Source organism: Pseudophryne corroboree, chromosome 7 (assembly GCF_028390025.1).
Source record: "Pseudophryne corroboree isolate aPseCor3 chromosome 7, aPseCor3.hap2, whole genome shotgun sequence".
Taxonomy (NCBI): Eukaryota; Metazoa; Chordata; class Amphibia; order Anura; family Myobatrachidae; genus Pseudophryne; species Pseudophryne corroboree.
In genome coordinates this window covers 356,824,649-356,848,726 of record NC_086450.1, presented here as the reverse complement: position 1 = coordinate 356,848,726, position 24,078 = coordinate 356,824,649, and the positions used below count along the sequence as shown (strand labels likewise).

The 24,078-nt window shown below is 47.2% G+C and overlaps 1 protein-coding gene across 7 annotated transcripts in view; it reads left to right on the top strand.

Moving 5' to 3' along the window:
- The window catches only part of IQCK (IQ motif containing K), a 258,743-nt gene that overhangs the window by 167,144 nt on the left and 67,521 nt on the right, over positions 1-24,078 (top strand). For all 7 annotated transcript variants that reach the window (XM_063934443.1, XM_063934445.1, XM_063934447.1 and 4 more), the window contains one exon: positions 5,848-5,959. In XM_063934443.1, the coding sequence (XP_063790513.1) occupies positions 5,848-5,959 (112 nt within the window). The remainder of the gene's footprint in view (positions 1-5,847; positions 5,960-24,078) is intronic.

Below are 24,078 nucleotides of genomic sequence, written 5' to 3'. Positions count from 1 at the left end.
CAGCTCAGGTGGGAGGGAAACTGGGTTTCCCGCCGCATGGGTAATAAAGTGCAAATAAAGTAAATGTTCATAAACTTCTTATGTCCATAACTATTCGCACGAGCGATTGATCTGCTTCAAACCAACACCGGAATATTTCTAATTAAATATTCTTCCGATGGATACTAAACACCACTGTATTACTCCTGTCTGACCCTTCGTATCAAACAAAGAGGGATTTCTCTGTTCATGAACATTCTATATTAACCAAACTTGCAGAATCTATCAAAGGGACCATGATCTACAAAATACATTATATAGTGAAAATATGTAATGATTGAGTCGCACGCTACGATCGCATAAACTCTACCGTAAATACGCATACCATGCGCCTGCGGGTGCCCGCGACTGTGAGTATGCGCACGTACGGGAGAGCGTACGCATGCGCAGCACGGACCTGTGTGAGGTGCAAATATGGTAGTGTGCATAGAGATATTTTTCTGACTTTGACATGTGGGAGGAAGGCGTACAAGTGGCTTGCCCCGATCTCAGAGGGATTGTGTTATATTGGGAGAGTACTACCGGAGGTCATGACCATAACCCATGATAAAATGAAAGACGTTCACTGCAGTGCTCAGGCTCCTTATACTCATACTCCCTATGAACACATCATCAAGAGACACCTCATAGATAGGGCAGAGCACGCAACCTCTGATTTGATCCACGAATCCACCGGGATTCAGTTCCTTCTCGCATTAGACATCACCCGTACTGCCAGAGGAACTATAAATTATAAGTATATCCATGCACTAGCGAACTTGATAGATAATACCACTGAGATGTATGATGACACCTTCAGGTACACAGGAAGGGAGTTACAAGCCTACAAGAAGGAACTGATTCAGCACAGGATGGTCCTTAATTATGTGGGTACTGTGTTACTCTGGCAACTCAATATGGTGTGAAGTGCTGTACATATATTACGAACAGCACTTACGACCCAACGGAGATCATCGATCAGAAGATGGACGAGATCTTGCAGTTGAAGTGGGAGTTCAGGAGGAAACATAACCTTACCTTAGCGACTGTGAGTAATGAACTGACCGGCTGGGTCTCATGGCTGAACCCACGCAAATGGTTCTCAGGTTTAGGAGAGTGGGCTCAAAATGTCATTATGAGTTTGGGGAAGTTTCTCCTTTGTATCCTGGGAGTCATCATAATTATTGGTTTGATATTTAGGTGTGTTCAAATTCTAACGCGGCGCAAGCACGGCACAAATTTGATGAGTCTAAGGAGCGAGGGCGCTGTTATAGCAGCAGATTTAATCTACGATCCATCCATAGAGACAGCGTTATGATAAGGATTGCAAATGAATTTCATGGCCTGTTTCTTTCACTCGTTTTTCTTTGTCTGCCCCTCTGCCCAGATACATCCAACCGGAAAAGACGTCAGCCCTACCCAAAATGTTTATGTGAATGTATTTTTATATATGTGTCTCATCTTCATCTCTTCAACCTCCAGTTAATGGCACACATAGTCGACAGGTGATATCCACATATACTAGCACTCACATATGTTCCCCCTCCATGTATCATCAACTAAATGTGCACCCCATTTGTTGGAACAAGAAGCCGAAAAGAGCTCGGTAGTGTTTGTTGGCCCATTTACAGACCCTTAATACGGGATGAGAAGGATTTAAAGTATATTTCGCAATACCTCAAAGCTTATTTAGAACATATACGGCACAATGATACATGCCCCTCAGACATGGATTCATACATACATGCTTTTTACTATCCCACTTGGTCATACATTTCCCACCTACAACTCTCCCCCGATCATCCAAGCTTTTGTATATATTGTATAGGTAATATTTTTTTCCTGTTTATTGATTAGTTAATGGCAGTTATTGATGACTGCCAAAGGGTGGACTGTCGAAGTCAGAAAATATTACAGTACACACATTACGTAGAAACACCACATAGATGGCCTCCGTGTGCGTACGTATTCGGCCGTGCGTGCACATATTCGCAATTTGCATATGGTCGCTTCCGCTGTCCTGCGCATTAGAGCGTGGTATGAGTAATTACAGTGGAATTTGTACTCGCATGGAAAAGCCACAAAGACATATCATATATCTAATCCATATATTGCATAAATCCCCCACTGACTGCTTCCTCTTCTAATAGCATGAAGATCGGTCACACATAAATTAAACTCCCAGAGACTCAAATACAATGGCCTTATTTACACAAAGCTTTGAAATTCTAAGAAGAAGGCAAACACCTTTGTTTACTCCTATTATTCTAGAGTAGCCTAGTTTATGTCGATAACAATAAATACTGGATTGTCATGGTCTTGTCTGAAGACAAGACAAACAAAAAGACAATACCCAGGAACCTAGGCTGAGGAGAAACTCAATTAGCAATAGCTAACAAAAATACAAACCAGACATTTAGAAATCTGAGGTAATAACATTCATAGTCTAAACTCTTAGAGATATATATATATAGTATTTGTGTATATATATAGATATAATTCCTAACAATTTGTAATAGCAGGTGTGTGTGTGTGTGTGTCTGTGTGTGTCTGTGTGTGTATATATATATATAAGTATATGGATATATATGGAGATATGTATATCTTGAGGATGGAAATAGATAATCATATCATGTGTGGGATCATATTGTTCAGAGTCACGTAAACATTAATCTGGTGGGAATAAGAATATTATCTTATATTACCGCATTAAATTATTAATAATACCAGATTTATGTATGATTAATGTGATGGGTTTAACTGGTCATGGGGCAAGAACTCAGATGCAAACAACAGAAATCACATCTCAAGTCAAGGCCATCGCTCACTTCTTGAGCTGACCAATGATCACCCCCCGAACCAATGGTAGAAGAGAACACATTGTCTATTGTATTATGTTTTAATCCACTGTATAAAGAGCCAGCTGCATGCCCACTATCACAGACTCTAAAGGTCATCTACCCAGATGACTGAGGACCAGACTGGGAAGCGCAGGCGAAAACCAAACACGTATGTACCATTGACTGTAGCCATAATTCTATTGTATTGTATTGTTATTGTAACACCCTTTCAGTAATTATATGTTGGTGTGTCGGAATCCGGCATTTTAAATACAATCTGGTGTCATGTTTCCTTTCCCTGTGAAGGTATTAAAGTGTATTTGCAGACACTCGGGCTGCTGCATTATGCTAACAGCGTATAGGCCTGTGTACGCAAACTGTGTAGTCACTACGCCCTTTAGGCGTACGTACGCAGAATGCGTACACTGTGCGACTTTGTGTACGTAAGGTTTGTGAATAATATAAAGGTGAAAGTTAATTACTGCGGCCGCAGCGCCTCAATTTTAAAGTGTATCAAGTGTGTTTAAGGTATATGCTTTTTAGTCCTGTAAGTAAACCAGTGTTTACAGTATACCCATTGGGGGTCATTCCGAGTTGATCGCACGAAGCAACTTTTTGCTGCTCGTGCGATCTGACGCCGCCTATGGGGGAGTGTATTTTAGCATAGCAGGGCTGCGAACACTTGTGCAGCCCTGCTATGCTAAAAAAGTTTCACGTAAAACAAGACCAGCCCTATGCCTACTTACCATTTGCGACGGATCCAGCGATGCAGGTCCCGGATTGGACATCAGACATCTACCCTCAAAACGCCTGGACACGCCTGCGTTCGCTGGACCACTCCCGGAAAACGGTCAGTTGACGCCCTGACACGCCTTCCTCCTGTCAATCTTCTTGCGGTCACCGCTGCGACCACTTTCCTCGTTCCCGACGTCGTTGCACGGCGACAGTTCTAACCCGATCTTACCACTGCGAAGAAGTGCAGCGTACGATCGGGTTGGCATGACCCCCATTATTTCATGAGTGATCCACTTAATTAGTGTCTTTTTACCTTCGCCTTTGCGTTCTCAGGCAGATTCAGACATCCAACGTCCGCATTATCTGCAGAATACCTACTTTGTATAAAGTTGCCTAGTGGTCATAATATTTTGGTTACTCGCTGTGTACAGTATATAGATATATAAATATATAATTCACTTGCTAACTCTTCACAATCTTCCAGTCTGTGGATTGGTCACAGGGTTTTTGAAGGGTTTATACGGTAAAATAATGTTTTATAAATAAACAGGTTTCCACAGCACACCACAATGAATCAGGATGTATGTTTATTTTACTGGTTCATTGCAGTGTGCTGGAGGGAATTTTTTTTTTTTATTTAAATCTAGTTTAGATGAACCACTCCCTTAAATGCACTTGTGATGGACCAATAAATTGATTTGAGCAACTTCCATTCTGTGTATCACTATTATATAAATCGTCAGGGTCCTCAAGATAACCACTGGTGCATTGGATGCTGTTACATCATTCTCACCATGGTCACTTCCTGTCACTGAAAGCCATTGTGACTTCTAATATCCTTCTCATTCACAGAACTGGGTATTATCATGCATATAAGGAATGCGATTTTCTGAATCCAGTTTGTTTCTGTGATGTGTCATAGAAACTGCTGCTGATACATTTGATGCCAACGAAAACATGACAGACGCGGCTTGACCTAACCGCAGAATCAACCAGCAGTGACTTTGGTGCCGCAGCCAATAAGAATCAGCCTGGTTCTTATTGGCTGCTGCTGGGCGTCCATCGTGATCAATCGGTTGAGTGTTCACGGCTGACTGGTCGGTCGCAATCGATGCCTTGGCCACCCCTTTAGTAGAGTTTCTTGTGTACATATTGGCAGAGAGGCTGCCCAAGTGAGCACTGCAGACATTTTACTTTTAACTAAAATGCCAGTGAAGACTGCATTCAGCATACGGCTGCCACATTTAGGACCTTATTCAGTAAGGATTGCTGATTCTGCTTTTTGATCACGCTGTCATTGCGATCGTGCCGCAATTATGCCGTGGTCACAGAAACTGTCCCGCCTACATTTTTATGATCGGATGGGCTGAAAATGCAGCTGACACATTCCTGTTTTCCCAGCGTTGCCCCAAAACGCTCGGTGGTCACTCCTCGAACGCCTGTGCCTGTCAGTTAGGCAGAGGCGTTCGCAGTTAATGCCGGCCGACCGCATTAACTGCACATGCAGGACAGGACCTGAGTATGCGCACACGGATCCTGTCACTGAAATTGCGGTCACATGGCCTTTGCGATGCAACCTAAATTAGGCCCTTACTCCCTTGTGCTCAGCCATTTTGTCTATGTCATTCTTGAAAGCCAGCAAGGTGGATAGGATGAAGACCTCTTCAACCCCATCCCCTATTCAAAAATCTATAAAGAAGATAACATATAGATTAGGTGTAGTACACTTTACTGGTCATTTTTATGTATTGTCTTGCACCAATGGATCCCTTTGTATAAGAAAATCAGAGCTGCTATTTCCTACTGTTTGTCTTTCTACTGTTCCTGTTTCTCTTAAAGCCTCTGATGCTGCTTTTCTCCCCCTTGAGCTTCACAGGCGCCAGTGTGAATACAAATAACATTCTGTAGCAAACCGTGCAAATGCCCGGAGACCATTATGTCTCCTGTCTTTATAGGTTACTCTCCTTTATAATAACATGAGACAAATGCTGTGGCCAATCAGGTAATACATGCCACAGTTACAATACAGCACACATAATTAACATTGCATAAAGCAGGGTTACATACTGCATTCCCTAATAACCTTTCTGCATGCTACACTGGCCCATATGAAGGAATTAGCTGTAGCTCTCTGTTTGCCAGCACACCCTTTACCTCCCAGTAACCTTTCCATGGCAGCAGTAGCTTTGGGCAAGAGCAGACATGAGTTCTACCACAACATATCTTGTTGTTTTGTTTGTTTTGTTTCTGCCAGGTGCGTTGTGATCCAGAAGTCCAAGAATTACGCCAGTGGCAAAAAAATCTCAGAGAGTCTAAGGATATTTCTAAAAAAGTGCAAGAATTCTGGGACAAACAAGAAAGTAAAGGTTGGTTGAGTTCACAAGGTTTAAATGAAAAATGTTTATGAGTTAGGAAATTGTATTTTAGCCATTTTTCCCCCTGTAAATCCATGTGGTTTAATGTCATGAAAACCCATCCAGCTTGCTCTCTTTTATTCAAAATAATGCAGGTTTCATTGTTAGAGTATCAGATAGAAGGATACTTCATAACAGCTTCCTTTTGTTGCACAGTCCATTTATTCTCGCTGCTCTATAACCTTTACAGCAATCAGGGCCAGATTAAGGGGCACATGGGCCTGGGGCTAAAAATGATCAAGGGCGTATTGTGAGATCTGGAGGAGGTGTGACCAGTGCTGTGTGGGTGTGGCCAGTGCCATGTGGGCGTGTACATCCCCTACACTATCAACCTGAATGTCTCCCTAAATAATACTTGCCAACTTTTTGTGTCTCCTCTTCGAGAGAAGCCCAGAGAGGAGACCATGCTGGCCACATCGGGGGGCGTGGCCGGCTCTTATGTCATTAGGCCCCATCACCACAAAATGCTACCATTTGTGAATAGGCGAGGAAGGGGTAAGGCCGAAATGACATGGTTTTGCATAATCCCATAAGGAACCGCAATATCACCAGGTATTATCTCCCCATCCTGCCCACTTCACTAGGAAGTGGGTGGGATGCATGAAAGCTGGCATCTCTTCCGGTTGGTGCAGGTGACTACATACAGAAAAATTGGGAGTCTCCTCCAGCTTACAGGAAAGTAGGCAAGTATTCCGTAATGACATAAAAGTAGAAAAATTGCATCAGTTTGTGAGGAAAATAGAAATTAAATTTTTTAACTTATGATTTATTCCTGACCGTGTGCCCGACTGGTGGCTGGTCATCATCATGATGTCATAATGATGGGCCTATTTTTTGTGGAAGCCTGGGGCTGTAGACCCATCTGCCCCATGGTTAATCTGCCCCTGACAACAATGTTACACTACTGGCAGTTTCTATCATTAACTAAGTAGTGAGAATTGCATCTTTATGAAGTTTCTGGTTCTTTAATTCCTCAACAAAACTCTCGTGATGAAGCTCAATTGAGGTCATGGATAAATGGTCGTGACTTTCAAAGTCTAAATTAAATGTATCTTAAAAACAATTTAGCAGAAATACTGTGGAAGTACTGAGCAATTCAGATTTTGATAAATGGCCCCTTCTGGGTTCATGGAAAGAACATTTAGAGAAACTATAGTGTGTGTGTGTGTGTGTGTGTGTGTGTGTGTGTGTGTGTGTGTGTGTGTGTGTGTGTGTGTGTGTGTGTGTGTGTGTGTATATATGTCTTCATATAGTAAATGAAGATATAGGCGCCAAAGTGTGTAAACTACGTGATCACCCCAGATACTTAAACACTCCCCAAGTTATATATGAGCGGCAGCTTATCACAATAGGACGTGTGTTAGTGAGACACACAAGAAATATTGGTGGTCATTCTGAGTTGATCGCTAGCTGCATTCGTTCGCTGTGCAGCGATGAAGCAAAAAAACGGCACTTCTGCGCATGCGGCGCAATGCGCATGCGTGACGTACTATTACAACGAATGATGTAGTTTCACACAAGGTCTAGCGAAGCATTTGAGTCGCACTGCTGGCCGCAGAGTGATTGACATGAAGTGGGCGTTTCGGGGTGTCAACTGACCGTTTTCATGGAGTGTTCGAAAAAAAGCAGGCGTGCCAGGAAAAACGCAGGCATGGCTGGGCGAACGCAGGGCATGTTTGTCAAAACAGGAACTGAACAGTCTGAAGTCATCGCATGCGCTGAGTAGGTATTGAGCTACTCTAAAACTGCACAAAAAAACTTTGCCGCCGCTCTGCGATCCCCTCGTTCGCACTTCTGCTAAGCTAAAATACACTCCCAGTGGGAGGCGGCATAGCGTTTGCACAGGTGCTAAAAACTGCTAGCGAGTGAACAACTCGGAATGACCACCATAATACACCGAAGTGAATGAAGCGTCTAATAGTGTATAAATATAGAATAAAAGATTCTTTTGAAATAGAGAGCAAAAACACTTAGCTTCCTTTATGATATAATCTTCATTTCAATGACCCTTGTTGAGTTCAACATGTATGAATTAAAAATTAAAATAATAAAAACATAGTGCAACCTGTTTCAATACAAATAATTATTTTTTGCATATATACTATGGATAAACTGTGCTAGGAATTATCGCAAGTTCCAAATAACCTGTGTGAATTGTTTTTCTTAAAAACAATTATTTCATTTACACAGTTTTGTGGACTTCATCAAGTTGATGATAAAGTCCACAAGCTAGGACGAAACACGTTTATTTAACTAATTTCTTGTACGTTTTCTACCTATCGGTTATCATTTGGAATTTCTATGAATAAGAAACCCGTTTTTTTCTGGAAACATTGGTTGGGCAGGTAAGCCTATTGTTATTTTTTACATTGTACATGTAATACCTATTACTTCTCACTTGGAATACTGTGTAAATTAAATTATTGTTTTTAAGAAAACCCATACTGGCTATATGGAACTTGCATTAGTTCCTAGCACAGTTTCTCCATAGTATATATGCAATCATTATTTCTCTAACGTCCTAGTGGATGCTGGGAACTCCGTAAGGACCATGGGGAATAGCGGGCTCCGAAGGAGGCTGGGCACTCTAGAAAGATCTTAGACTACCTGGTGTGCACTGGCTCCTCCCACTATGACCCTCCTCCAAGCCTCAGTTAGATTTCGTGCCCGGCCGAGGTTGGATGCACACTAGGGGCTCTCCTGAGCTCTTAGAAAGTTATAGTCTTAGAATTTGTTTTTTTCAGTGAGACCTGCTGGCAACAGGCTCACTGCAGCGAGGGACTAAGGGGAGAAGAAGCGAACTCGCCTGCTTGCAGCCGGATTGGGCTTCTTAGGCTACTGGACACCATTAGCTCCAGAGGGATCGACCACAGGCCCAGCCTTGATGTTCGGTCCCGGAGCCGCGCCGCCGTCCCCCTTACAGAGCCAGAAGCAGGAAGATGGTCCGGAAAATCGGCGGCATGAAGACATCCTGTCTTCACCAAGGTAGCGCACAGCACTGCAGCTGTGCGCCATTGCTCCTCATACACACTTCACACTCCGGTCACTGAGGGTGCAGGGCGCTGGGGGGGGGCGCCCTGAGGCAGCAATAAAAACACCTTGGCTGGCTAAAATACCTCAATATATAGCCCCTGGGGCTATATATGAGGTAAATACCCCTGCCAGAATCCCAAAAAAAGCGGGAGAATAGGCCGCGAAAAAGGGGCGGAGCCTATCTCCTCAGCACACTGGCGCCATTTTTCCCTCACAGCTCGGCTGGAAGGAAGCTCCCTGGCTCTTCCCTGCATTTCTACAGTACAGTAAGAGGGAAAAGAGAGGGGGGCACTAAATTGGCACTGTATACAGTATAAGCAGCTATTAGGGACATAACTCAGTTAGTCCCTGTATATATATAGCGCTCTGGTGTGTGCTGGCATACTCTTACTCTGTCCCCCCAAAGGGCTTTTGTGGGTCCTGTCCTCTATTTGAGCATTCCCTGTGTGTGTGGAGTGTGTCGGTACGGCTGTGTCGACATGTTTGAGGAGGATAATAATGTGGAGGGGGAGCAGATGCCTTTAGCAGAGATGTCACCCCCTGCGGGGCAGACACCTGAGTGGATGGTATTATGGCAGGAAATGAGTGCACGTATAGACTCCTTACATAAAAAATTTGACGACATGCCGACTGTGGGACAGCCGAGTCTTCAGCTCGTGCCTGTCCAAGGGTCTCAAAAGTCATCAGGGGCTTTAAAACGCCCGTTATCTCAGGTGGCACAAGTAAATGTCGACACGGATACTGACGCCAGTGTCGACGACGATGAGTCAAATTTAATGCCCGTTAAGGCCATTCGCTGCATGATTGAGGCAATGAAAGAGGTGTTAAATATTTCTGATTTACATCCAGGTACCACAAAAAAGGGTATTATGTTTGGGGAGAAAAAACTACCTGTAGTTTTTCCCCCGTCAGATGAATTAAATGAAGTATGTGAAGAAGCGTGGGCTTCCCCTGATAAGAAATTGGTGATTCCTAAGAAATTACTAATGGCGTTCCCTTTCCCGCCAGAGGATAGGTTACGTTGGGAAACACCCCTGAGGGTGGATAAAGCGCTCACACGTTTGTCAAAAAAGGTGGCACTACCGTCCCAGGATACGGCCGCCCTTAAGGAACCTGCTGATAGAAGGCAGGAGGCGATCCTGAAGTCTGTATATACACACTCAGGCATTATACTCAGACCAGCAATTGCGTCAGCTTGGATGTGCAGTGCTGCCGCTGCATGGTCAGATAACCTGTCAGAAAATATTGACACACTAGACAGAGACACGATCCTGTTAACAATTGACCATATAAAAGACTCAGTCTTATACATGAGAGATGCACAGAGGGAAATCTGCCGGCTGGCATCTAAAGTAAGTGCACTATCTATCTCTGCTAGGAGATGCTTATGGACTCGCCAGTGGACTGGAGATGCAGATTCCAAAAGGCACATGGAAGTTTTGCCTTATAAAGGGGAGGAATTATTTGGGGATGGTCTCTCCGACCTAGTTTCCACAGCAACGTCTGGGAAGTCAGCATTTTTACCCCATGTCCCCTCGCAGCCTAAGAAGGCGCCATTTTATCAGGTTCAGTCCTTTCGATCCCAGAAAAATAAGCGGGGAAAAGGAGGGTCTTTTCTGTCAAGAGGCAGAGGCAGGGGAAAAAGGCTGCAGCAAACAGCAGGTTCCCAGGAACAAAAGTCCTCCCCCGCTTCCTCTTCCAAGTCCGCCGCATGACGGTGGGGCTTCACAAGCGGAGCCGGGTACGGTGGGGGCCCGCCTCAGGAATTTCAGCGATCAGTGGGTTCGCTCACAGGTGGATCCCTGGATCCTTCAAATAGTATCTCAGGGATACAGGCTGGAATTCGAGGCGATTCCACCCCGCCGTTTCCTAAAATCCGCCTTGCCGATTGCTCCCTCAGACAGGGAGGCAGTGCTAGCGGCAATTCACAAGCTGTATTCCCAGCAGGTGATAATCAAGGTACCCCTACTTCAACAAGGCCGGGGTTACTATTCCACACTATTTGTGGTACCGAAACCGGACGGTTCGGTGAGACCCATTCTAAATTTGAAGTCCTTGAACACATACATAAAGAAATTCAAGTTCAAGATGGAATCGCTCAGGGCGGTATTGCAAGCCTGGACGAGGGGGATTACATGGTATCCCTGGACATCAAGGATGCTTACCTACATGTCCCCATTTACAATTCTCACCAGGAGTACCTCAGATTTGTGGTACAGGATTGCCATTACCAATTCCAGACGCTGCCGTTTGGACTCTCCACGGCACCGAGGGTATTTACCAAGGTTATGGCGGAAATGATGATACTCCTTCGAAAAAAGGGAGTTTTAATTATCCCATACTTGGACGATCTCCTAATAAAGGCACGATCCAAGGAACAGTTGTTAGTGGGAGTAGCACTATCTCAGGAAGTGCTGAGCCAGCACGGTTGGATTCTGAATATCCCAAAGTCACAGCTGGTCCCCACGACACGTCTAATGTTCCTGGGAATGATTCTGGACACGGCCCAGAAAAAAGTGTTTCTCCCGGAGGAGAAAGCCAGGGAGTTGTCTTCTCTAGTCAGAGACCTCCTAAAACCAAAACAGGTATCGGTGCATCACTGCACGCGAGTCCTGGGAAAGATGGTAGCTTCTTACGAAGCAATTCCATTCGGCAGGTTCCATGCCAGAATCTTTCAGTGGAACCAGTTGGACAAGTGGTCCGGATCGCATCTTCAGATGCATCGTTTAATAACCCTGTCTCCACGAACCAGGGTGTCTCTTCTGTGGTGGCTGAACAGTGCTCATCTTCTGGAGGGCCGCAGATTCGGCATACAGGACTGGGTCCTGGTGACCACGGATGCCAGCCTACGAGGCTGGGGGGCAGTCACAAAGGGAAGAAATTTCCAGGGACTATGGTCAAGTCAGGAGACTGCCCTTCACATAAATATTCTGGAACTAAGGGCCATTTACAATGCCCTAAGTCAAGCAAAATCCCTGCTCCTACACCAGCCGGTGCTGAGCCAGTCAGACAACATCACGGCAGTCGCCCATGTGAATCGACAGGGCGGCACAAGAAGCAGGACGGCGATGGCAGAAGCCACAAAAATTCTCTGATGGGCGGAGAATCATGTACTAGCACTGTCAGCAGTGTTCATCCCGGGAGTGGACAACTGGGAAGCAGACTTTCTCAGCAGGCACGACCTCCACCCGGGAGAGTGGGGACTTCATCCAGAAGTCTTCCAAATGATTGTAAATCAATGGGGTCGTCCACAGGTGGACATGATGGCGTCCCGCATAAACAAAAAACTAGAGAAGTATTGCGCCAGGTCAAGAGACCCTCAGGCGATAGCGGTGGACGCCCTAGTGACACCGTGGGTGTACCGGTCAGTGTATGTGTTCCCTCCTCTACCTCTCATACCAAAGGTACTGAGAATAATAAGAAAGCGAGGAGTAAACACAATTCTCGTGGTTCCGGATTGGCCAAGAAGAGCGTGGTACCCGGAACTTCAAGAGATGATCTCAGAGGACCCTTGGTCCCTGCCGCTCAGACAGGACCTGCTACAGCAGGGCCCCTGTCTGTTCCAAGACTTACCGCGGCTGCGTTTGACGGCATGACGGTTGAACGCCGGATCCTGAAGGAAAAGGGCATTCCGGAGGAAGTCATTCCTACGCTTATTAAAGCCAGGAAAGATGTTACGGCAAAACATTATCACCGCATATGGCGGAAATATGTTGCATGGTGCGAGGCCAAAAAGGCCCCAACAGAGGAATTTCAACTGGGTCGATTTCTGCATTTCCTGCAAGCAGGAGTGAATATGGGCCTAAAACTAGGCTCCATTAAAGTACAGATCTCGGCTCTGTCGATTTTCTTTCAAAAGGAACTAGCTTCAGTACCTGAAGTTCAGACATTTGTGAAAGGAGTGCTGCATATTCAGCCCCCATTTGTGCCTCCAGTGGCACCGTGGGATCTCAACGTGATGTTGAATTTCTTAAAATCACATTGGTTTGAGCCACTAAAAACCGTGGATCTGAAATATCTCACGTGGAAAGTGGTCATGTTATTGGCCCTGGCATCTGCCAGGCGAGTGTCAGAATTGGCGGCTTTATCATGTAAAAGCCCTTATCTGATTTTTCATATGGATAGGGCAGAATTGAGGACTCGTCCCCAGTTTCTCCCTAAGGTGGTGTCAGCGTTTCACCTGAACCAGCCTATTGTGGTGCCTGCGGCTACTAAGGATTTGGAGGACTCCAAGTTGCTAGACGTTGTCAGGGCCCTGAAAATATATGTTTCCAGGACGGCTGGAGTCAGAAAATCTGACTCGCTGTTTATCCTATATGCACCCAACAAGCTGGGTGCTCCTGCTTCTAAGCAGACTATTGCTCGTTGGATTTGTAGTACAATTCAGCTTGCACATACTGTGGCAGGCCTGCCACAGCCTAAATCTGTCAATGCCCATTCCACAAGGAAGGTGGGCTCATCTTGGGCGGCTGCCCGAGGGGTCTCGGCTTTACAACTTTGCCGAGCAGCTACTTGGTCAGGGGCAAACACGTTTGCAAAATTCTATAAATTTGATACCCTGGCTGAGGAGGACCTGGAGTTCTCTCATTCGGTGCTGCAGAGTCATCCGCACTCTCCCGCCCGTTTGGGAGCTTTGGTATAATCCCCATGGTCCTTACGGAGTTCCCAGCATCCACTAGGACGTTAGAGAAATTAAGAATTTACTTACCGGTAATTCTGTTTCTCGTAGTCCGTAGTGGATGCTGGGCGCCCATCCCAAGTGCGGTCTATCTGCAATACTTGTACATAGTTATTGTTAACTAAATCGGGTTATTGTTGAGCCATCTGTTGAGAGGCTCTATCGTTTCATACTGTTAACTGTGTTTCATATCACGAGTTATTCGGTGTGATTGGTGTGGCTGGTATGAGTCTTACCCGGGATTCAAAATCCTTCCTTATTGTGTACGCTCGTCCGGGCACAGTACCTAACTGAGGCTTGGAGGAGGGTCATAGTGGGAGGAGCCAGTGCACACCAGGTAGTCTAAGATCTTTCTAGAGTGCCCAGCCTCCTTCGGAGCCCGCTATTCCCCATGGTCCTTACGGAGTTCCCAGCATCCACTACGGACTACGAGAAACAGAATTACCGGTAAGTAAATTCTTAATTTGTATTGAAACAGGTTGCACTATGCTTTTATTATTTGTGTTTCATACATGAACTCAACAGGGGATATATATATATATATATATATATATATATACTGTGTTTGTGTGTGTATATATAGATAGATATATATATATATATATACATATATATACATACTTTTTCCCCCCCTTTTTTTTCTTCTTACGTCCTAGAGGATGCTGGGTCCACATTAGTACCATGGGGTTTAGACGGGTCCACTAGGAGCCATTGGCACTTTAAGAGTTTGAGAGTGTGGGCTGGCTCCTCCCTCTATGCCCCTCCTACCAGACTCAGTTTAGAAAATGTGCCCGGAGGAGCAGGTCTCAGCTAGGGGAGCTTCATAGGAGTTTCTTTAGTTTTATTTTTTTTCAATAGCGTTTAGGCACAGGGAGGCTGCTGGCAACAGCCTCCCTGCTTTGTGGGACTAAGGGGGGGGGAAGTAGTGTCCGCCCTAAGGGGTCTGAGCCACTATCTCCGCTGACAGGACACTGAGCTCCTGAGGGGATCGAACGTTTGCCGCCACAGGGGATCGCTCACCCCAGCAGCATGCCGCTAACTCCCTTACAGAGCCAGAAGACTTCAGAGTGGCGAGTTAGTCACGCCCCCCCTGGCAAGCAGGGAGCCAGTGTGAAGATGGCGGCAACGGGGTAGGGAGCGCAATACTAACGCGCATCAGGGCTCATCAGTACTTGGTGCGGCGCTGTGAGGGGCACCCAGAGCCAGCGCCTACACCCTACACTGGTCGGCAAGCCTGTTGGGGACCCCAGATCCCCGCCAGCACATACCTCAGGCCAGTATAAATTCAAACCAGAGCGGGAAGCAGCGCCATGAAAGGGGGCGGAGCTTCTCCTCAGAGCAGACCCAGCAGCGTTCAGCGCCATCTTTCCTGCATGCAGAGACGCTGACAGGGGAGAGCTGTCCCTCCACATCAACTCCAGCTGCCTTGTACGGTACCAGGGGGTAGGTAGAAGGGGGGGGGGGAGGGGGAGGCTGTGTAATAGACTGTGTAACCTATTAAGGTACACAGTTAGTGCTGGTGAGGGGTGTCCTTTATCTTAAAAAGCGCTGTGTGTGGTTTGGCTCCAAACTCTGTGTCTCTCTTGGCATTCTTAGGGGAAAATGCTGTCTGCCATTTCCGTGTGTGTGAGTGTGGGTGCTTGTTGTCTCACAAAACGCCATGTCTAGGGACTCCGTGTCATATGCCAGGATGATCCCATTCCATGTAATCAGGATTGCTCGGTTTTAGCACAGATTCCAATCAGAGAACCTGAGTGGTTAACCTCTATTAAGGATATGATCTCTCAGATTTCTACTAGGGTAGCACAGAATGAAACTGCAACTCAGGTTTTACAGAACTGGCTGTTTGGTCCGGGTCGGCACCTTCAGGGCCCCCTGGCACTCACTCTCAAAAACGTGCTCTTGCCCAGATTATGCAAGATGACACGGATACCGACTCTGACACGGTAGACATTGATGGGGATGTGCTGAGGGGGGCGGCATCTCTTGCAAAAGGGGTGCAGTTGATAATTGAAGCCATTAGAGATGTGTTAAATATTGCTGACGCAAACCTGAGCAGGTTGAGGAGGCTTACTTCACGGATAATAAGAATGCCTCGCTAACCTTTCCTGCGTCTAAGGAGTTAAATGCTATATTTGGAAAGTCCTGGGAAAACCCAGAGAAAAAATTCCAGATCCCAAAAAAAGTTCTGGTTGCACTCCCCTTCCCTGAGGAGGATAGAAAGAAATGGGAAAATCCACCCATAGTTGACACATCTGTATCCAGACTGTCAAAGAAGGTGGTTTTACCTGTCCCGGGATCTGCCGTGTTGAAAGAACCAGCTGATAGCAAGATTGACACTACGCTCAAATCCATATACACGGCTTCGGGGGCGATACTGCGGCCTACCATTGCCTGTGCATGGATTTCTAAAGCTATAGTAAAGTGGTCTGGCACGTTACTTGAGGAATTGGATACAATGGATACAAGTGACGTTGAATTGTTCTTACGTAACATACAGGATTCTGCTGGATTTACGGTGGAATCCATGAAAGACCTGGGTTCGATGGCTGCAGGGATATCTTCCATGTCAGCTCGTAGAGGACTCTGGCTGCGCCAATGGTCTGCCGACACGGAATCCAGGAAAGGCGTGGAGAACCTACCCTACACAGGTCAGGCTCTTTTTGGGGAAGTGCTAGATGCGTGCTAGATGGATTTCCACGCAACTGCAGATAAGTCACCTTTTCTTCCTTCTGCTGCGCCTGCTACGAAGAAACCCTATTCTTCAGCTACATCACAGTCCTTTCGGACTCCTAAATCAAGAAAGAGCAAACAGCATAACACCTTCTTTAGAAGAGGGCGGGCAAAATCCAAAAAAACTGCTACTGCAGGCTCCCAGGACCAGAATCCTGCTTCTGGTACATCAAAATCCTCAGCATGACGGTGGACCACACGGCCTGGAGGAAGGACCAGTGGGGGCGAGGCTCAGAAGTTTCAGTCACGTTTGAGTGGCGTCGGGCCTCGACCCCTGGGTGCAAGATATTGTGTCCCAGGGGTACAGGCTGGAATTTCAAGAGCTCCCGCCTCACCGTTTCTTCAAATCAGGCTTACCAGCTTTGCTGGCAGACAGGGCTATCCTACTGGTAGCCATCCAAAAATTGGAAGGGTCACAGGTCATTATTCCAGTTCCACCTCATATGCATAACAAGGGTTACTATTCTAACTTTTTCATGGTACCGAAACCGGATAGTTCAGTCAGGCCAATTTTGAATTTGAAATTTGAAATCATTAAATCCCTATCTGAGGGAGTTCAAATTCAAAATGGAATCTCTGAGAGCAGTGATCTCAGGTCTGGAGGAGGGGGAGATTCTAGTATCCCTGGATATCAAGGATGAGTACCTCCACATTCCGATTTGACCTCCACATCAGGCTTATCTCCGATTCGCGCTGTTAGACTGTCACTATCAGTTCCAGGCACTGCCATTCGGCCTCTCCACGGCACCGAGGGTGTTCACCAAGGTGATGGCAGAGATGATGGCTCTCCTCCGCAAGCAGGAAGTGAACATATTTCCATACCTGGACGTTCTGCTGATAAAGGCAGTGTCCAGGGAGTAGTTGTTGCAGTCCATTGCTCTCACGACTCGACTGCTCAGGGATCACGGTTGGATCCTGAACCTTCCAAAGTCACATTTGGAACCAACAAGGAGATTGTCTTTCCTGGGGATGATCCTAGACACGGAAGTGCAGAGGGTATTCCTCCCAGTGGAGAAAGCGTTGGTGATACAATCAATGATCCGGGATGTCTTAAAGCCTGCCCGGGTATCGGTTCATCAGTGCATTCACCTTCTGGGGAAGATGGTTGCCTCCTACGAGGCTCTACCGCACGGAAGATTCCATGTGCGACCCTTCCAGCTGGATCTCCTAGATAAATGGTCAGGATCTCACCTGCACATGCACCGCAGGTTCAGAGTTCAGGACTGGATCCTTCTAACTACGGATGCAAGTCTCAGAGGTTGGGGAGCGGTTACCCAAGGGGAAACCTTCCAAGGAAGATGGTCAACTCTGGAAGCCATTCTTCCAATAAACATTCTGGAACTAAGAGCCGTGTACAACGGTCTTCTCCAGGCGGCACATCTTCTACAAGATCGGGCCATTCAAGTTCAGTCGGACAATGTAACGGCGGTGGCCTACATAAACCGACAGGGAGGAACAAAGAGCAGAGCTGCAATGTCAGAGGTGACAAGAATCCTCCTCTGGGCAAAAAGGCACGTATTGGCGCTGTCAGCGATCTTCCTTCCAGAAGTGGACAGCTGGGAAGCGGACTTCCTCAGCAGACACGATCTCCATCCATCCAGGAGAATGGGGCCTCCATCCGGAGGTGTTCACGGACATGACCAGTCGTTGGGGCGTGCCTCAAATAGACATGATGGCCTCACGTCTCAACAAGAAACTTTGGAGGTACTGTTCCAGGTCGAGAGACCCACAAGCAGTGGCGGTGAATGCCCTGGTAACTCCGTGGGTGTTCAAGTCAGTGTATGTATTCCCTCCACTTCCACTCATTCCAAGAATTTTAAAGCTCATAAAGAGAACAAAGGTTCAGGCAATTCTCATTGCTCCGGACTGGCCAAGGCGAGCTTGGTACGCGGATCTTCTGGACTTACTGCTGAAAGATCTGAGGTCTCTTCCTCTTCGCGAGGACCTTCTGCAACAGGGGCCGTTCGTTTATCAAGACTTACCGCGGCTACGTTTGACGGCATGGAGGTTGAACGCCAGATATTAACTCGGAAGGGCATTCCGAACAAAGACATTCCTACCCTCATACAGGCTAGAAAAGCAGTAACGTCTAAACATTACCATCGCATTTGGAAAAAGTATGTATCTTGGTGTGAATCCAAGAAGTTTCCTACGGTGGAGTTTCAACTGGGACGGTTTCTCCTCTTTCTGCAAGCAGGTGTGGATATGGGCCTGAGGTTGGGATCCGTAACGGTCCAGATTTCTGCCTTATCCATTTTCTTACAGAAACGGTGCCCTGGGAACTTGACGTGGTGTTATAGTTCCTCCAGTCAGATTGGTTTGAGCCTCTACAGGAGGTTGAGGTCAAGTTTCTCACGTGGAAGGCTGTCACTTTGTTGTCCTTAGCTTCTGCTAGATGTGTGTCGGAGTTGGGGGCTTTGTCTTGCAAAAGTCCCTACTTGAACTTCCATGAAGATAGAGCTGAGCTCCGGACACGTCAGCAGTTCCTTCCAAAGGTTGTGTCGGCTTTTCATATCAACCAACCTATTGTGGTGCCAGTTGCTAATGACTCTTCAATTACTTTAAAGTCCATGGATGTTGTAAGGGCTCTGAAAATCTATGTGAAGAGGACTGCTCGTCACAGAACATCGGACTCTCTGTTTGTCCTGTATGATCCCAAGAAAATTGTGTGTCCTGCTTCTAAGCAGACGATCTCTCGCTGGATCAGTTCAGATTCGCTATCCAGCATGCGTATTCTACGGCAGGATTGCCGTGTCCAAAATCTGTTAAGGCCCACTCTACTCGTAAGGTGGGTTCTTCCTGGGCGGCAGTCCGGGGTGTCTCGGCTTTACAGCTTTGCTGAGCGTCTAATTGGTCGGGGTCCAACACGTTTGCTAAGTTGTACAAGTTCGATACTTTGGCCTCTGAGGACCTAAAGTTTGGTCAGTCAGTTCTGCAGGAGCCTCCGCGCTCTCCCTCCCATTCTGGGAGCTTTGGTACATTCCCATGGTACTAATGTGGACCCCAGCATCCTCTAGGACGTAAGAGAAAATAGGATTTGAATTACCTACCGGTATATCCTTTTCTCGTAGTCCGTAGCGCTTCGTTACCCTGCAGTGGTTATCTGGTTCAGTACGACTTTGTTCTTAGTTAAGTACTGCCTTGTTACTTGGTTAAGTAATGTTTTTCAGCCATTGCTGAGTTCAGGCTAGTTAGCTTGGTTTGCCTTGCATGTGTGAGCTGGTGTGAATCTATCTGTGTTAAATCCTTCTCACGAAGTACTGTATGTCCGTCTTCTCGGGCACAGTTTCTAGACTGAGTCTGGTAGGAGGGGCATGGAGGGAGGAGCCAGACTACACTCTCAAACTCTTAAAGTGCCAATGGCTCCTAGTGGACCCGTCTATACCCCATGGTACTAATGTGGACCCCAGCATCCTCTACAGACTACGAGAAAAGGATTTACCGGTAATTAAAATCCTATTATATACACACTGATATACTGTATGTTAGCAGTTTTCTTGCTAACTGTAACTACTACACCCCTATAGGTCTTTATTTAAACTTTTTTCAGTCTTATAGTACAAAAGAGGTACTGTATGAAACTGTGTGAAAAACAAACCAAAAATATTTTTTTCTCTGACGTCCTAAGTGGATGCTGGGGACTCCGTCAGGACCATGGGGAATAGCGGCTCCGCAGGAGACAGGGCACAAAATTAAAAGTTTGACCACTAGGTGGTGTGCACTGGCTCCTCCCCCTATGACCCTCCTCCAAGCCTCAGTTAGATTTTTGTGCCCGGCCGAGAAGGGTGCAATCTAGGTGGCTCTCCTAAAGGGCTGCTTAGAATAAAAGTTTGTTAGGTTTTTTTATTTTCAGTGAGTCCTGCTGGCAACAGGCTCACTGCAACGCGGGACTAAGGGGAGAAGAAGCGAACTCACCTGCGTGCAGGATGGATTGGGCTTCTTAGGCTACTGGACATTAGCTCCAGAGGGACGATCACAGGTACAGCCTGGATGGGTCACCGGAGCCGCGCCGCCGGCCCCCTTACAGATGCTGAAGAGAGAAGAGGTCCAGAAATCGGCGGCTGAAGACTTCCCAGTCTTCTTAAGGTAGCGCACAGCACTGCAGCTGTGCGCCATTGCTCTCAGCACACTTCACACCGCGGTCACTGAGGGTGCAGGGCGCTGGGGGGGGCGCCCTGGGCAGCAATGAGATTACCTATACTGGCTAAAAATACATCACATATAGCCCCTGGGCTATATGGATGTATTTAACCCCTGCCAGGATTACAGAAAAAACCGGGAGAAGAGCCCGCCGAAAAGGGGGCGGGGCCTATCTCCTCAGCACACAGCGCCATTTTTCCCACACAGCTCCGCTGGTAGGAAGGCTCCCAAGCTCTCCCCTGCACTGCACTACAGAAACAGGGTAAAATCAGAGAGGGGGGGCACTTATTTGGCGATATTCATAATATTTAAGCTGCTATAAGGGGAACACACTTATTTAAGGTTGTCCCTATATATTTATAGCGCTTGGGTGTGTGCTGGCAAACTCTCCCTCTGTCTCCCCAAAGGGCTAGTGGGGTCCTGTCTTCTATCAGAGCATTCCCGGTGTGTCTGCTGTGTGTCGGTACGTGTGTGTCGACATGTATGAGGACGATGTTGGTGTGGAGGCGGAGCAATTGCCTGTAGTGGTGATGTCACCCCCTAGGGAGTCGACACCGGAATGGATGGCTTTGTTTATGGAATTACGTGATAGTGTCAGCACGCTGCAAAAGTCGGTTGACGACATGAGACGGCCGGCAAACCAATTAGTACCTGTCCAGGCGTCTCAGACACCGTCAGGGGCTTTAAAACGCCCATTACCTCAGTCGGTCGATACGGACACCGACACGGACACTGACTCCAGTGTCGACGGTGAAGAAGCAAACGTATTTTCCAGTAGGGCCACACGTTACATGATCACGGCAATGAAGGAGGCTTTGCATATTTCTGATACTGCAAGTACCACAAAAAGGGGTATTATGTGGGGTGTGAAAAAACTACCTGTAGTTTTTCCTGAATCAGATGAATTGAATGAAGTGTGTGATGAAGCGTGGGTTACCCCCGATAAAAAGCTGCTAATTTCAAAGAAGTTATTGGCATTATACCCTTTCCCGCCAGAGGTTAGGGCGCGCTGGGAAACACCCCCTAGGGTAGATAAGGCGCTCACACGCTTATCAAAACAAGTGGCGTTACCGTCCCCAGAAACGGCCGCCCTCAAAGACCCAGCTGATAGGAGGCTGGAAAATACCCTAAAAAGTATATACACACATACTGGTGTTATACTGCGACCAGCTATCGCATCAGCATGGATGTGCAGTGCTGGGGTGGCTTGGTCGGAGTCACTGACTGAAAATATTGATACCCTGGATAGGGACAGTATTTTATTGACTATAGAGCATTTAAAGGATGCATTTCTTTATATGCGAGATGCACAGAGGGATATTTGCACTCTGGCATCAAGGGTAAGTGCGCTGTCCATCTCTGCCAGAAGAAGTTTATGGACGCGACAGTGGTCAGGTGATGCGGATTCCAAGCGGCATATGGAAGTATTGCCGTATAAAGGGGAGGAGTTATTTGGGGTCGGTCTATCGGACTTGGTGGCCACGGCAAAAGCCGGAAAATCCACCTTTTTACCTCAGGTCACCTCCCAGCAGAAAAAGACACCGTCTTTTCAGCCGCAGCCCTTTCGTTCCCATAAGAACAAGCGGGCAAAAGGACATTCATATCTGCCCCGAGGCAAAGGAAAGGGTAAGAGACTGCAGCAAGCAGCTCCCTCTCAGGAGCAGAAGCCCTCCCCCGCTTCTGCAAAGTCCTCAGCATGACGCTGGGGCCTTACAAGCGGACTCAGGTGCGGTAGGGGGTCGCCTCAAGAATTTCAGCGCGCAGTGGGCTCACTCACAAGTGGACCCCTGGATCCTGCAGGTAGTATCTCAGGGTTACAGGTTGGAATTCGAGACGTCTCCCCCTCGCCGGTTCCTGAAGTCTGCTTTACCAACGTCTCCTTCCGACAGGGAGACGGTATTGGAAGCCATTCACAAGCTGTATTCTCAGCAGGTGATAGTCAAGGTACCCCTCCTACAACAAGGAAAGGGGTATTATTCCACGCTGTTTGTGGTACCGAAGCCGGACGGCTCGGTAAGACCTATTCTAAATCTGAAGTCTTTGAACATGTACATACAAAAGTTCAAGTTCAAGATGGAGTCACTCAGAGCAGTGATAGCGAATCTGGAAGAAGGGGACTTTATGGTGTCCTTGGACATCAAGGATGCTTACCTCCATGTCCCAATCTGCCCTTCACACCAAGGGTACCTCAGGTTCGTGGTACAAAACTGTCATTATCAGTTTCAGACGCTGCCGTTTGGATTGTCCACGGCACCCCGGGTCTTTACCAAGGCAATGGCCGAAATGATGATTCTTCTTCGAAGAAAAGGCGTATTAATTATCCCTTACTTGGACGATCTCCTGATAAGGGCAAGATCCAGAGAACAGTTAGAGGCCGGGGTAGCACTAACCCAAGTAGTGCTGCAACAGCACGGGTGGATTCTAAATTTTCCAAAATCCCAGCTGAGCCCGACGACACGTCTGCTGTTCCTAGGGATGATTCTGGACACTGTTCAGAAAAAGGTGTTTCTTCCGGAGGAGAAAGCCAGGGAGTTATCCGAACTTGTCGGAAACCTCCTAAAACCAGGAAAAGTGTCTGTGCATCAATGCACAAGAGTCCTGGGAAAAATGGTGGCTTCTTACGAAGCGATTCCATTCGGCAGATTCCACGCACAAATTTTTCAGTGGGATCTGCTGGACAAATGGTCCGGATCGCATCTGCAGATGCATCAGCGGATAACCTTGTCTCCGAGGACAAGGGTGTCTCTTCTGTGGTGGTTGCAGAGTGCTCATCTGTTAGAGGGCCGCAGATTCGGCATACAGGACTGGGTCCTGGTGACCACGGATGCCAGTCTGAGAGGCTGGGGAGCAGTCACACAGGGAAGAAACTTCCAGGGCGTGTGGTCAAGCCTGGAGACGTCTCTTCACATAAATATACTGGAGCTAAGAGCGATCTACAATGCTCTAAGCCTGGCAAAACCTCTGCTTCAGGGTCAGCCGGTGTTGATCCAGTCGGACAACATCACGGCAGTCGCCCACGTAAACAGACAGGGCGGCACAAGAAGCAGGGGGGCAATGGCAGAAGCTGCGAGGATTCTTCGCTGGGCGGAAAATCATGTGATAGCACTGTCAGCAGTGTTCATTCCGGGAGTGGACAACTGGGAAGCAGACTTCCTCAGCAGACACGACCTTCACCCGGGAGAGTGGGGACTTCATCCAGAAGTTTTCCACATGCTTGCGATCCGTTGGGAAAAACCAATGGTGGACATGATGGCGTCCCGCCTCAACAAAAAACTGGACAGGTATTGCGCCAGGTCAAGAGATCCTCAGGCAATAGCTGTGGACGCCCTGGTAACACCATGGGTGTACCAGTCAGTGTATGTGTTCCCTCCTCTGCCTCTCATACCCAAGGTACTGAGAATTATACGGCAAAGGGGAGTAAGAACGATACTCGTGGCTCCGGATTGGCCAAGAAGGACTTGGTACCCGGAACTTCAGGAGATGCTCA